The following is a 13,793-nucleotide window of genomic DNA, read 5'->3' as shown; positions in this document are numbered from 1 at the left end:
TGTAACTGGAAACCTGAATCACACGTACAGGTCGAAATATCGTTCAAAACTTTCAAGGCAGACGTCTACGCCAAGTGCAGGTCTGATGATAAAAAGTAAATAACAATTAATTATTTTCCAGGGACAATAGCTTACGTACGTGTTACTTATCGCTCTCTACTCTGAAGAATTGTTTGAAAGTAAAAAAAAAAGAAAATTGAACACTGTGGTTTTCGTTTAATGTCATATGAGAAAATGCTGCCATGTTCTTGAAACTAAGTGTGGGACTTTAAACATGGTGTACTTTCTAGATGCCTAAAATGCTTATAATTCATGCGAAGTATGTTCGTTGCTTAATAAGTTTATTCTGGGGTACAGCCCATTCCTGTATGTAAAACCCCTATTTCGTTTTTTAAGCTAATGGTTTACAGACTGCAATAAGTACTAAAGTTGATCTGTTAAATAACTGGAAATTAAAGTTTGCTCAATATTCTAAAACAATAATGACGTAGTTCCAATATTTAACATGCGTCAAAGTGAATAAAACTTTATAGCATGCCTGGATGGAAATATTTTATAGAAATTCCAAATAATAGCATGCTTCAAAAGGAATAAAACTTTGGGACATACCTAGATTAAAATATTTTATCGAAGTCCTCAGTAATAGCATGCTTCAAAGTAAGCACAACTCTGGAGCATACGTAGATGGGATGAACTAAATTTAAAATCTTGAAATTTTATCATCATTTAAATGTTGCATGATTTCGTATCCAGTTAACAGCGACACAGCATTAACACCATGGTAATGTGGATGATGATATAGAATGTAGATCATACGCGTAATTTTCAGTGATCATGTCCTCATACTACTTCAACGATAAAACCCGTTTCTCTTTCTGATAAAATACCTTTAACCATATCCCAGCTACACAAAATACCCCCCACCCATCCACACACACAAGCCACTAAAAAAAGATGATTTAAGGTCCCATGCAGAACTGGTGGACCTTTTATTGTTTTAATACGTAGCACAAGTAATCAAATCAAAGTTTCATACTTTAACTATATATTTTACAGTTAACACATTGTGAACGGGTCACAAGTTTTGTTTCAGACGGTTATTTTTGTGGTTTTTGCTAATAATGCCCATATTTTTATAAATGGCTTTTCGCAGAAAATGCAACGTGTTGAGTGAGGATAAGATAATTATCGGACTATCTGATGATAATTTTTCAGATCTTCCAAGTGAATGAGAAGATTCTGATGTGGATCATTCTGGCAGTCTCTCTCGCTACATTGTTGTTGTTAGTCCTACAAAGATACGTACAGTTGTTATGATCTCAACCAATAATGGATCAGAAATGATGATTCTACAAATGTTCCTGCTAGTGAGTTGTTTTTCCCGTTGTGATAACAAATTATTCCACGAACTTGTAAATGTTGGAAGGAAATCCCGAAGTCACAATAATTCCATCTGAACCCGAAACTATTGCTACAGTGACAAGTCTAATGTTTGGTGACAATTTATTTGAAACGTTTTGTCAGAAAATGTGTACCTACGATAATAAAATTACAGATAAACAAAATTTCATCTAGAGGACTTCGATGGTGTGACGTTACACCGACAGACATGAGAAAATTCCTAAGTCTTATTCTAATAATGGGGCAGACAAGGAAACATAACTGGAAAGATTATTTGTGAACAGATCCTCTTTCAATTAACCCAAAATTTTCACAAACAATGAGCCTCAACAGATTTGTACAGTTTGGAATTTCAATGATAATCAGAAAATGGATGAGTCTTCAAGTAGGTTCTTCAAAATTCTACCAATACTGGATAACTTTCTCAAATAAATTCAGGACACTATATAAACCAAAGTGACAGTTGTCTTTGGATGAAGGCATGGTTCCACGGAAAGGACGTCTATGATTCCAAACATACAACCCTGCAAAAACTGTAAAATATGGCCTGCTGGTGAGAATTGTGTGTGAGAGTTGCGCAGGTTATGTTTACAACGAGATTTATACCAGTCAGGAGGAAAATTGGAGAAAACTATTACTTCAATTCTTGTTCCCACCCTTGTAATGTGGCACCACTATACCATGAGAATTATCACTTGCAAACCTGTTCTTAGAGCATAAAACAAGAGTCTGAAAAAACATCAGGATGAATACAGGGATGCAGTTAAGTCTGATGTTTACACAATGAAAAAAGGTGGTTGTTGTTTTTGTTTTGAATTAAGCACAAAGCTACACAATGGGCTATCTGTGCTCTGCCCACCACAGGTATCAAAACCTGGTTTTTAGCATTGCAAGTCCACAGACATACCTCTGAGCCACTGGGTGGCATGAAAAAAGGTGAAATAGCTTTCTGTGTAAAAGGTGATGTTCTTGTTTTAACATGGAAAGTTTGTTTCTTTTGAATTTTGCACAAAGCTACACGAGGGCTATCTGCACTAGCCGTCCCAAATTTAATAGCATAAGACTAGAGGGAATGCAGCTAGTCATCACACACACACACCCCTGTCAAATCTTGGGCTACTCTTTTACCAACAAATAGTGGGATTGACCATCACATTTAACGCCCCCATGGTTGAAAGGGCGAGCATGTTTGGTACGACAGGGATTTGAACCTGCAACCCTCAGATTATGAGTTGAACACCTTAACCCACCTGACCATGCCAGGCCTAACAATGGAAAGACAACAAGAAAGAAAAATGGAATAACTGGGGAAAAAAACACTTCTGTGTGCGTGCATGTGTTCTCCAATACAATCCCCACATGAAAGGTGTGGATCATAAAAGTTAGTACCTCTCATACTACAGCATTCTCAGTAAAACAGTGAAACGGACAAAAAAAAACACTGTTTTATTTAGTAGATTTTGGCCTTTTCAATTTATATAAACTACAAATCCCTCAATGAACAGAAAAATAAAATACAAACAGTTCCTCCTCTCTGTTCCAAGAGAATGGATTACTGACAAAGAGAAAGAAGGCTGACTGAAACTTGAGAGAAACGAACATGGTCCATCATCTGAAGGTACAAGGAGAGCCCCACATAAGGTTCCCCCAGGAAGACTGTCTGGTGACATGAAGCAGCATATTCCTGTGTTCATTGGATCTACAGGAAAAAGAGATATTTCATACCAGAGCCTACACAGTTTGTACTGCCCATGGTAAAAGAAATGAAACACAATACATATGCAAGTTTTGTGCAATTCCACTCAGTACAGAAAAATGTTTTACAAAACATCAATCACACTTTAAAAATTTACTAGATGTCTTCATGTACGTACCCTGTAAGTTTCAAATAAATAATAAATATAGTTGGAGTTATGAACAAAATAAAATTTGTTTGACTCTTTTCAAACTCAATGTTTTAATAAATGACACACAAAGATAATATACACAAAACACAAGTAAACTCATGATGTGTCCACAATGTGTTAAGATACTTTTTATAAGTCCTTTGATATATTTTATTGCAGTGTATGTTTGAGGGAGACAGCATTCAAATTCATGACTGTTTTTTTGTTTATTAACCAAAGAAGCATAAATAAAAGTAATCACTTTGTAATTTCCATTCTCTTTCAAATAAAAAACAAGTCACAAAGTTTTACATTTTATTCCAACTAATATCCTTAATTGCAAATTTTTGTTATGATCATTTCATAATAACAAAAGCTACTGGAGGACAACATTTTTATGCTATATACAGTGATTTTTTTTTTACTATGTAGATCATCTTATTTTCCAAAACTAATTAGTTAACACTTGCTCTTTCTTCATTAAATCATTCCAAAATGTCAACTTACTGAATAACATACAAAGTTTACTTAATTAAAGCAAACGTTATCTCTAATTTAATAAATCTTCAGATATTTTATAGTATACTACAAATCTAATTGAAGAATTAAAGCAATTACAATTTATTTGTTTTTTTAAACCATAAGAACAATCAAAACATTTTTAGTTTTTATAACTGCACTACAAAGAATGCCACTTTTGGTAATATTCACCTACTTATATCCCAAATAACTATTTTATCCATGCCATTACTGAGAATTCATCACTTTAAAAAAAAAACACTTTAGCATGAGCCTAACTCTGCACATAAGTTTTACAGCTAAAACCAAGGTTTTATCTAGTTCCTTAAATGATAAATCTCTATGCACTATCTTGAATGTTATCAAACAGATTTCTATTAAACTTTACACAATGAATGTCTGTTCAAATATGTTAGATAATTAAATTTTGTGTGTTGCTTTGTCAATTTCAAATGACTACTAAAACATTTACAGAACCTGTAAATGTCTGTTCCTGATATTCAGTAAATTACAACCATACTACAAACAAAAACACTTGTATAGGTTAGAGCAGGTTTTTACAAAACAGAACAGTTTCACAATCATAGCAAACAAAATAAGTAACAACCAAATATTCAGCCAATAAGGTTTAGATCAATTCTTTTTTCTTTTTTTTTTTATTAGGTACAATATTCATGCATGATGGCAATGATATGATATGAACCAGCCGTACAAAGTTAACATATTTTAAAAAGGCATACTTTAATTTTAAAAAATTGAACAATTGCATAGAAATAGTTTAGAAACTGTTCAGTATCAAAGAAATGCCAAGTAAACTCAAAGCATCATTTTTTTAACAGAATGGGAAAACTCAATACACTTTTAAAATATGAATTTGACACTCATAGTAATAAAAAAAAATTATGGTTTTCATTACTTTCAAATAATGACATTATATTTAATAACAGTAATAATAGAAATTCTTGCTAAAGTAAATTGGCAATACCCAACTTTTTTTTTGCAAAAGTTTTCTTGCATGTGTAAAATTCTAAAGTCTAAGTGAGACTGTTAGAGTAAAACATTTTTTAAAAATCAGATTAACTTGGTTGCTACGAGTGAATTAGTTTAATTGCTATACTTCAATGTAAAAAAAAAGACAATTCTAATTTTAAAACAACTTGGAAATAGTTCAAGTTTTTTATTTTCTTATATTACAATTTAGAAAAAAAACTAGTGTAGCACTTTGAGGAATGGTGTGATGATATAAAGTTAAACCACCACATCTCTCTATTAAAAGAAAGATTTGGTTTAGAAATAAAGCAAACTATTTGAAGCTTACAAGAGAAAAAACTAATAGATTGGTATACAAAACCAGTAAACAAATACAAGTGTAAATAAACATTCCACTTTCCAATAAAATGTAAACCTGCTGTTTCAATACAATTTTTTTCATTCAATCAAACTATTTCCCATAATTATAATATCAAGCTAATTTACATTACAAACTATTACATAGCTAAATTTAAAGGTAAAAAAAATAACCTAATGTAACACAGAGAAGAAATAACATTCTAATTCTAAAACATTATGCATCGAAGAAAACAATTCGTTTCTAACACTTAGATTAAAGGTTCAAAGAAAAAAACATCATTGCAGGGGTTCTATTTATCCTTTTCTGTTTGCTTTTTTTTTGTAATATTGTATATAATAACACCATAAGTTACCAATTGTTAAACTAATCATTCCCTACCAACACTCCATCTATACACAGTGTACGAAAACAAATATAAATCACATGTAAATCTTGTGGAATATTTTTAACCCTTTGTTTACTAACATGGGTACAGCATCAATACACAATCTTAGGCCAAATGTTTCACAAGCATGAGTGCATTTCGATTCAATGCCTTATAATAATTACAAAATCATCATTACTTTCTTCACAACATATACACTTGAAACAATCAAAAAGTTGTGTGCTATATACATCTATTTGGTAACTTGGCAACAAGAGAGTTCATAGTTAAAACTTCTTATCTACTGTGAAAACAAATTGTTCTCCTAATGAAAACCACTTATTGCTTTAAAGTTGTAAACTGCACAGCTGCATCATTCCCAGTGTCTACCAAAACAATGTTTCACTATCTTTTCTATTACATGTATTACCTGTTGTTTTTCCACATCTTGTAGGCTTAATACAGGTAGAGTACACTAAATAAAGGTACATTACACTAAATAAGTAACTGTTGTATGACACATCATGGTAACATTAAGCTCTTCCAATTATTAATTATTAGGACAGTTTTTCTAGTATTGCTTCTTGCAAGTATCTGTTTACCGCCAGCATAAACTAGGCAATAATGTTCTATGCTTTACCATTTCTGAAAGTTCAGAGGACAATAAAATTTACCATATGGTTTTACCTACATAAACTCTTATTAATATAACCCATGATCAATTCCAATATGATTATGATATTAGAGTTCAAGAACAGTATGTATGCTAACATACCTTTAGGAAAATCAAAAGTGGACAATATAAGATGTGTTTGGAACCAGAAAATATAATGATTTAAGTGTAAAATATGTCTTGAAAAGTTTAACAAAATAAAAGACAAAAGAATGTTAAGCAATAACACATTACTCAGAGTCTTGAAATTTAAAAAGTCTATATTAAAATACAGTTCAGTAGAGCAAAGTAAAACAAATATGTAGAGACTTTAACAAGTACAAGCACAAAATTAGTTTCTGGAGAATGCATCACTTAGAGAGTTCAAAACTGCAAATGTAACTCTAATATCAATAGGTATTTAACAGGATATAGATGCGATTTGAGGAATGTAATCTTGGAGCTATCTCAGTTAAAATCAAAACATGTCAGTGCTTTAAATGCCAATGATTAATTCAAGACTAACAAGTCCTAAACTGAAGTGATTTATTCATATATGAGTATTGTTTGGTATTTGATTTAAGATATTCTTATACAAGTCCAAACATAGTCCAGTCCAAAACTGTTAAAATGTACTGATTAACAAAGCAAGAGTTTAACTCTATAATCTGATTTCATGTCTGTGATAATCCCAAGTTATATTTATAGTTTTTGTTATTCAAAAAAAGGAGAAATGCCAGATTATATACACAGACAACTGAACAGAGAAAACTTAAAACATAATAGAAGCCCTTATCAAACTTATTCTACTGAAAATAAACATATGTAACAAACTAAGTTAAACTGCACAATTAAAACTAGGGTGATTATTCATATCATCTAAGTCTCTAGTTTGATTACTTTACAATTTTTAAAAATTACTTTTCTCATTTACATTCACCAAAGTGGCCAGAAACATTCCAATAAATAAAACCTATTCTGATAACAACATCCATCATTATTTAAAATATCTAAATATAACCCAATGATGCATTAATTAATTTAATTAGGAGCATGTTCACTTTGGATCCACAAATGTGATACTTTATTAATTTGTAGAAATTATAAAAAATCATAAAATTTAAGACATGAAAACCAAGGCCAAAATATTGAATTTTTAATAAACATTAGGAGCACTTGTGTACATATTAGGTCATTCCATATGAATTGGCCAACTTTCACTTAGTTCAAGAGTGATTGTGATTAGGATAAGTTGATACAGTAATTTGGCTGTATGATATTCAGTATTGACAAGAGTGCTGTGCTTTTCATTTGTCTGTCATGCCAAGTTGTATTATAATTGCTTTTGTGTTTCTTTGAAACCCCACAGAAGACATCTTCAAAAGCATTGAGACTACTTATTTGTACAAGTTCAAATTGAGAAAAAAAATGCAGCTAAGGCCACCAAAAACATTAATTTGGCATTTGGACAAGGAATTATTTCTCAATGGACTATTCTACATTGGTTGCACAAATTTTGTTCTGGTGACATGAACCTCGAAAATGACCCACAAGGAAGGCCTCAATCTATTGTGAATGAAGAAAGATTAAGAGCTGTTGTGGAAACTTACCAACAAATAACAGTTCAGGCCCTTGCAACAGACCTAAAAGTTTCCAATGCAACTGTTTCTTGTCACCTGGCTGCAATCAGAAAGGTTAAAAAATTGTACAAATGGATACTGCATGAACTGGCAGAAAAGCAGAAACTGGTTAGGAAAAAAGAGGGAGTCATTTTTGAAGTGAATCATTACCTATGAAGAGAAGTGGATCCTATACAACAACTGGAAGAGATCAAGGACAATGGTCAGATGCAAGTGAATCTCAAAAGACATGTGCTGAAACTGCCTTTTCACCCAAAAAAAGGTTATGGTGACAGTATGGTGCTCTACAGGTGGAATTTATCCATTACTCCTTTCTGCAATCAGCCAAAACAAGTACAGCATGATTTACATCCAATAAAATGATAAAATGCATCAAAAATTAACCACCAAACAGCCATCCTGATTCTGTTGCAAGATAATGCCATACCCCATACCCCAACAAATCTCACTATTTCAAAAATGAGAAAATTGAAATATGACACTTTGGAGTACCATACTCAATTGACCTATCTCCAACTAATTGTAACCTTTTTCAGCACTTGGACCTGTTTCTCTGAAACAAAGCATTTAAGAATCAAGATACTATTATCAAAACCTTTGAAGAGTTTATTGTCTCCAAAACAATGGAGATTTATAGAACCAGAATATTTTCATTAGTATTCCATAGGGAGAAAACCATTGAAGCAAATGGAATATATTTTGATCGATAAAATTGATGTTTGTTAAAAATATATCATTTTAAATTTTAACTTTACAGTTGGACATTTCATATGAAATGAACTAATAAATTTACTTTACCAGTTTGGAAAAAAATTTATATATATTAAACATCAACATTTTTTTTTTTTTTTTGTCACCATGATGTGAAATGAAAGACAACTGTTAATCATAAAGCCAATATCAAAAACTGTCATGTGTAGGAATCAAAAGTTGCATTTATAAGGTTTTCCAAGAGAAAGACAATTTTACCAGTTGAGTATCTTAACCTGATAGTTGAACAATAACTGTACAAATAGAATAGTATGAATTAAAACTAATCAGTTTCTACAGAATTCTGACAGTCTACAAACACAATTGTACTAAATATCATTGCTAACAGAAAAAATTCTTTATCTTACATGGCAGGGAAAAGCAAAATGTCTTAAAATCATCTTCTTCCACATAAACAGAAGGAAAATGTTTTACAACTACGATGGTTCTCGCATTTCTTCAACAAACAACCTACTTACACAACATTCATTATTTCTAAGGCTGGGAAAATGAGAGCTGGTTATGTTTGTTTAAACTTTTGGCAGGACATTTGTTTCATTGTCCCCTCTATTCGATGGAAGTTCTACAAGAAACAAAATCATTAAAAAGGTTAGTAAGTACATGTCTCATAAAACTTTAATAAAGAAAAGTACGAGTAACATAATTACAAATGCATTTATACATTTACCTACAGCAGTTTGAAATTAAAGAAATGTACTGCTAAAGTTCTGAGTGTGAATCTTTTTCTTGTAGACTAATCTTTAGGAATTAAACAAAAATTTATCAATATATTTGAAAATAAAGAATGAAAGATAATTTTCTCCAAGATAAAAAAAAAAAAAAAGACATACAAGATTCAGCAACTGAAATGGCATAAACCAAGTATACTATATAAATATGAGCATATAAAAGTTCAACTGGCAAAAACAGCTGTTATATATTATTTTTGTGTGGGTGTCATCTTCTCATGCAAACTGATATATAAATATTTCAAGTATTACAAGATTTAAATTATCATTTGTTTTCATTTATATTCAACATTTTGATTAGTAGGTGTGGCTATGACAGCTTTAACATTGTTTTTCAGTGAAAGACTCTTCTCATAGTGTTAAATGTAATTGCACTTTTTGAGAACAACTTTTAACGCTCACATATACATAAAAAAAAGTTTTTATTCTATCATCTGGTAACAAGTTTTTGAAAAATGAATCAATTTTGATAAAATTTAGCAAAGAAACTTGAACAGACTGTCCCACCTCTCAAAAGTCATTTTTAAATGGATATGTGATTAGACAAATAACTTAAGTTAGTATCCATTTCAGTTTTACATTACTACCATAAAAGAATAATCAAATAAGAGAGAATACAATGAACTATGACAAATGTTTATTCTGAGCAATATTACTCAACTATTAGCTTATGAGAGCAAAATTAAATTCAGAAATGTAATTGTTGTGCAGAGGAGAAACTGCTCTTTCTATTGGTTATAAATATGACTTTTAGTGCCATGTATATCTTATCATCAAACAACCTTAAAATCAGAAAGAAAATGAAGGTTTGTACTTTAGATTCCTGCTTGCAATTATGTATAGTTTATATTTCAAATTGATTGGAAATTGAAGCAACCACTTTTAGGAGTTAGAAAATTCTGAAGTACAGATCAGATGTTACAATGGAAAAATTAAAATTGAGGTTTATTTAATATCTAACTTTTAAATTAATAAGTTAAAACTTGGAATAAAGAATTACATTTGGACTTGTTTATTAAACTATATTGATTATAAAATTGTTTAAATTAATTTTGAATGTAACACAGTAAAAGGTAATGGTGTGCACATTTCTACATGGTCATATGAAAACTGATAAATGACACTTGACGCATTAGAAGTAATCAAGTCAGAAACAATGTATTAGCATCAATAAGATGCCATGACCATCAAATGATGAAATACAAAGAATATAAAAACAAAAAACATTTATAGGAGAAAGAAGACTTAAAAACTGAAAAATAACACAAAAGATTCTGACTAAAATAATTACACATAAAAACAACACAAGTGACAATCAATAACGTACTTCAGCATTTATTACTTCTATACATGATTTGTACTAAATAGCACAAAATATCAAACAATTACAAAATTGGCAACTTTGCTTCTGGTGACGTATGTTTGGGTGCACTCAATTTTTATAATTAACCCTAACATGACTGGAGAGCATGTTGAGTGCACACCTGTATATAACATTTTGAAACTTAAGTAAAAATATCTGTAGTTCCAGCTCTCATTTCTATATCTCCATGGAGTCTTGCTTGCTTACATATATATATATATATTAATATTTTTCTGCCCACAGGGTTATGTTTGCTAAGAAACTATTTCTTGGGAATATAATTATCAATTTTGTTTCTCACAATATTTTCCTTCTCTGCTAGTGGTTTCACTGCCACACTGATGTCACACATTTAGTCTGAATTAGTTAATGAAGGTCTCTTCATTGCCACATTGATGTCAGTACACAGTCTGACAAGCTACTGGTGAAGCTCCCTGTGCTGCCACACTGATGTCACAGCACATAGTCTGACAAACTACTATCAAAGAACCCTTCACTGCCACACCAATGTCTCAGCACAGTCTGACAAACTACTATCAAAGAACCCTTCACTGCCACACCAATGTCTCAGCACAGTCTGACAAACTACTATCAAAGAGATCTCTTCATTGTCACTCTGATGTCACATCATGTAGTTTAAGTAAGTGCTAATAAAGCTTAGTCTTGTAAATGGATATAAGCAACATTAAAATAAAATTAAATAGAGCATATTATGATCTATTTAAATCAATGTGAACTAAATATGGTAGTTTGAGCATTAATTTAGGGTTGGCCAACTTAAATTAAAAATGTTTTTGTTAAATTATACCTGTTTGAAGCTAAATAAATTTTCTTCCATGATAATAAGGTATTTTACTTAGGCTTAGTAAGAGTGGTAGTTAACAGAAAAATATTCTAATAACTTAAACCTTTATTTATTGAATATTATTGTTTAAATTATCACATTCAACCAATGCACAGAAATAGAATGTCTATAATTTATTAAAAGCTATACTTGTTAGATATAATTGATCTCAATGTTTGTTTGCAGCCAATCATTAACCTACACAATGGTATAACAGTAATACACCTGCCTCAAATATCAAAATAATTTTTAGTGTTATTAGCCTTCAGACTTACTGTTATACCAGTGGGGGTATTTTGATCTTTACCAAATATATTGCATAAAAATCATTATGACTAGCCTGACAATGATAGTATCTTAATTTAAAATTTAAGTTTCTCAACCTAAAAATAATAATAATAATAAATTAAATTATATGCATTTTTAATCTGAAACTATAGACTAATTAGTATTTATTTTTAAGTTTCATGCAATTTGTTTTAGTTTCAGTGTGAGAGGAAAAAATAAAAAATAAAGAAAAATCAATGACACCACTCTTATTTGAGAAGGCTTAAACAAATCTCACTGACAGAATATATGTTGTGTTATTAAATTAAATGACCACAAACTTAGCACTTACAGACAAACAATTAAAGAAATGACAACTACAAAAATTATAAGAATTTATTCAGTAACTCAAAAAAGAAACATGAAAAATATTTACAGTAAAAACTACTTGGAAAAAAAAAGGAGAGAGAGAAGAGCGTGATAAAGGTGTTACTTAAACTAATATAAAAATTTCATACTAACCGTGACAATAAGGTACACTATACACAAGTACCCAGAAATAACAATAGCTAAGAAGATATCGAACACAGCAGGTTTCACACTAGAAGAAACAAAAGTCATTAAAATTGGCACACAATAATGAACACTGTCTCAAAAAAAAAATTATTTTTTCTTTCCATACATTTGTTAAGAGTATTTAAACCATCATTTTATGACACATCAACCCTAACTGCACTGTTGATGTTCTATAAAAATTAATTTATAATAACTTAAACTTGTGCCTGTTTGTACAAAATATGTTTTCAAATGAAACAACTATCATAATTTAGTTCACGGTTACAATGGTGATTAAAAAAGAATGTGCCTTTCTGTAAACAACACTAAAACAGTTGTACCTACCACTTTTGACTCCAGTCTTTCTAGAGTTCTTTACAATCCTGATTGTCAAGTACAGCTTAAGTACCTATCTAAACATATACTGTCAACTTAACTCATTCATTTCTGTAAGCCTTCCAAACACAATTAATTATACATACAGCTAAATATTTTTCTAAAGCTCATTCATGTAAAGTTGAAAAATAATTCAATGATGATGCTTCCAGAGATTTCTTGAATTAAATGTCCGATTTAACTCAGTTTTCCCTTTATTTTAGTATTCACAACTATACCAAAGAGCCTGATGTAACATTGCTTAATTTGGTGGGCAGTGCTTGTTCCTCTTCAAGAGTATTGTGGAAACTAAGTACACATATGTATACAAAACCTACAATTGTTATAATGTTAAGCAGTATTTCAAGCAGATGTACTTTAGACAAAGTATATTTTATCATGTTTTATATAATTTAGTTTGTCTGTTTGTTTTACACTCATAGTGCAATGAAGAAAAATTAAATTTACCCCTTTTATCTCTGTGTATCACAAAAGAAGGACAAGAATTACATATTTTCACAGCCAAAAGCTGAACATCCTATGACAGGAAGGTGGGTCATATGCTACAATCAACACAAAAAAACAATTTGCCAATTACAAAGATACAAAATTATTAGACTGCACAAAATACAAATTTTATAACAGAGTAAAAATATAAAAGGGCAGAATTGTGCAGTTTTGTTGCAATGCCCATACCCACTAACTTTGTGTCTATGGTCTATTTCAGAACTAAATACAATGTAATATAATTCATGGTCAAGCTCATAATCCACTTCTTTACTCAAAACCATTAGTTTTAGAGTCTGTGTGTTTTCTTATAGCAAAGCCACATTGGGCTATCTGCTGAGTCTATTGAGAAGAATCAAACCCCTCATTTTAGCATTGTAAATCCACAGACTTATCACTGCACCAAAAGGGAATTAGTTTTGTGGACAAAACCATTAAATGAATTTTTCTTGGCCTCCGTTCTGCAACCAAACATTTTAAAGTACAAAGTAACAAGCTATTACTTATAAATTCATCTCCATAAGAAAATAAAAAATTAAAAGCAAAAATAGCAGATTATATTGATAACTC

The 13,793-nt window shown here is 30.7% G+C and overlaps 1 protein-coding gene across 3 annotated transcripts in view; it reads right to left on the bottom strand.

The window, feature by feature from the left end:
* Window positions 1-2,852: 2,852 nt before the first annotated feature.
* Window positions 2,853-13,793, bottom strand: part of LOC143236419 (BOS complex subunit ncln) — a 49,233-nt gene continuing 38,292 nt past the window's right edge. The window contains exons 13-15 of one of the 3 annotated variants that reach the window (XR_013019552.1): window positions 12,309-12,387; window positions 8,932-9,146; window positions 2,853-3,100 (exon numbers count right to left, since the gene is read on the bottom strand). Coding sequence is in view for 2 of the 3 variants with exons in the window: in XM_076474681.1 (XP_076330796.1) it covers window positions 9,084-9,146; window positions 12,309-12,387 (142 nt within the window). In the remaining variant the exon portion in view is untranslated. Of the gene's footprint in view, window positions 3,101-3,495; window positions 9,147-12,308; window positions 12,388-13,793 lie in introns of those variants that run through there. The other 2 variants (XM_076474681.1, XM_076474682.1) reach the window with 2 other exon arrangements.

This window comes from Tachypleus tridentatus, chromosome 13 (assembly GCF_004210375.1).
Source record: "Tachypleus tridentatus isolate NWPU-2018 chromosome 13, ASM421037v1, whole genome shotgun sequence".
Taxonomy (NCBI): domain Eukaryota; kingdom Metazoa; phylum Arthropoda; class Merostomata; order Xiphosura; family Limulidae; genus Tachypleus; species Tachypleus tridentatus.
The sequence above is the reverse complement of the archived record's forward strand: the minus strand, read 5'-3'. Positions and strand labels throughout refer to the sequence as shown.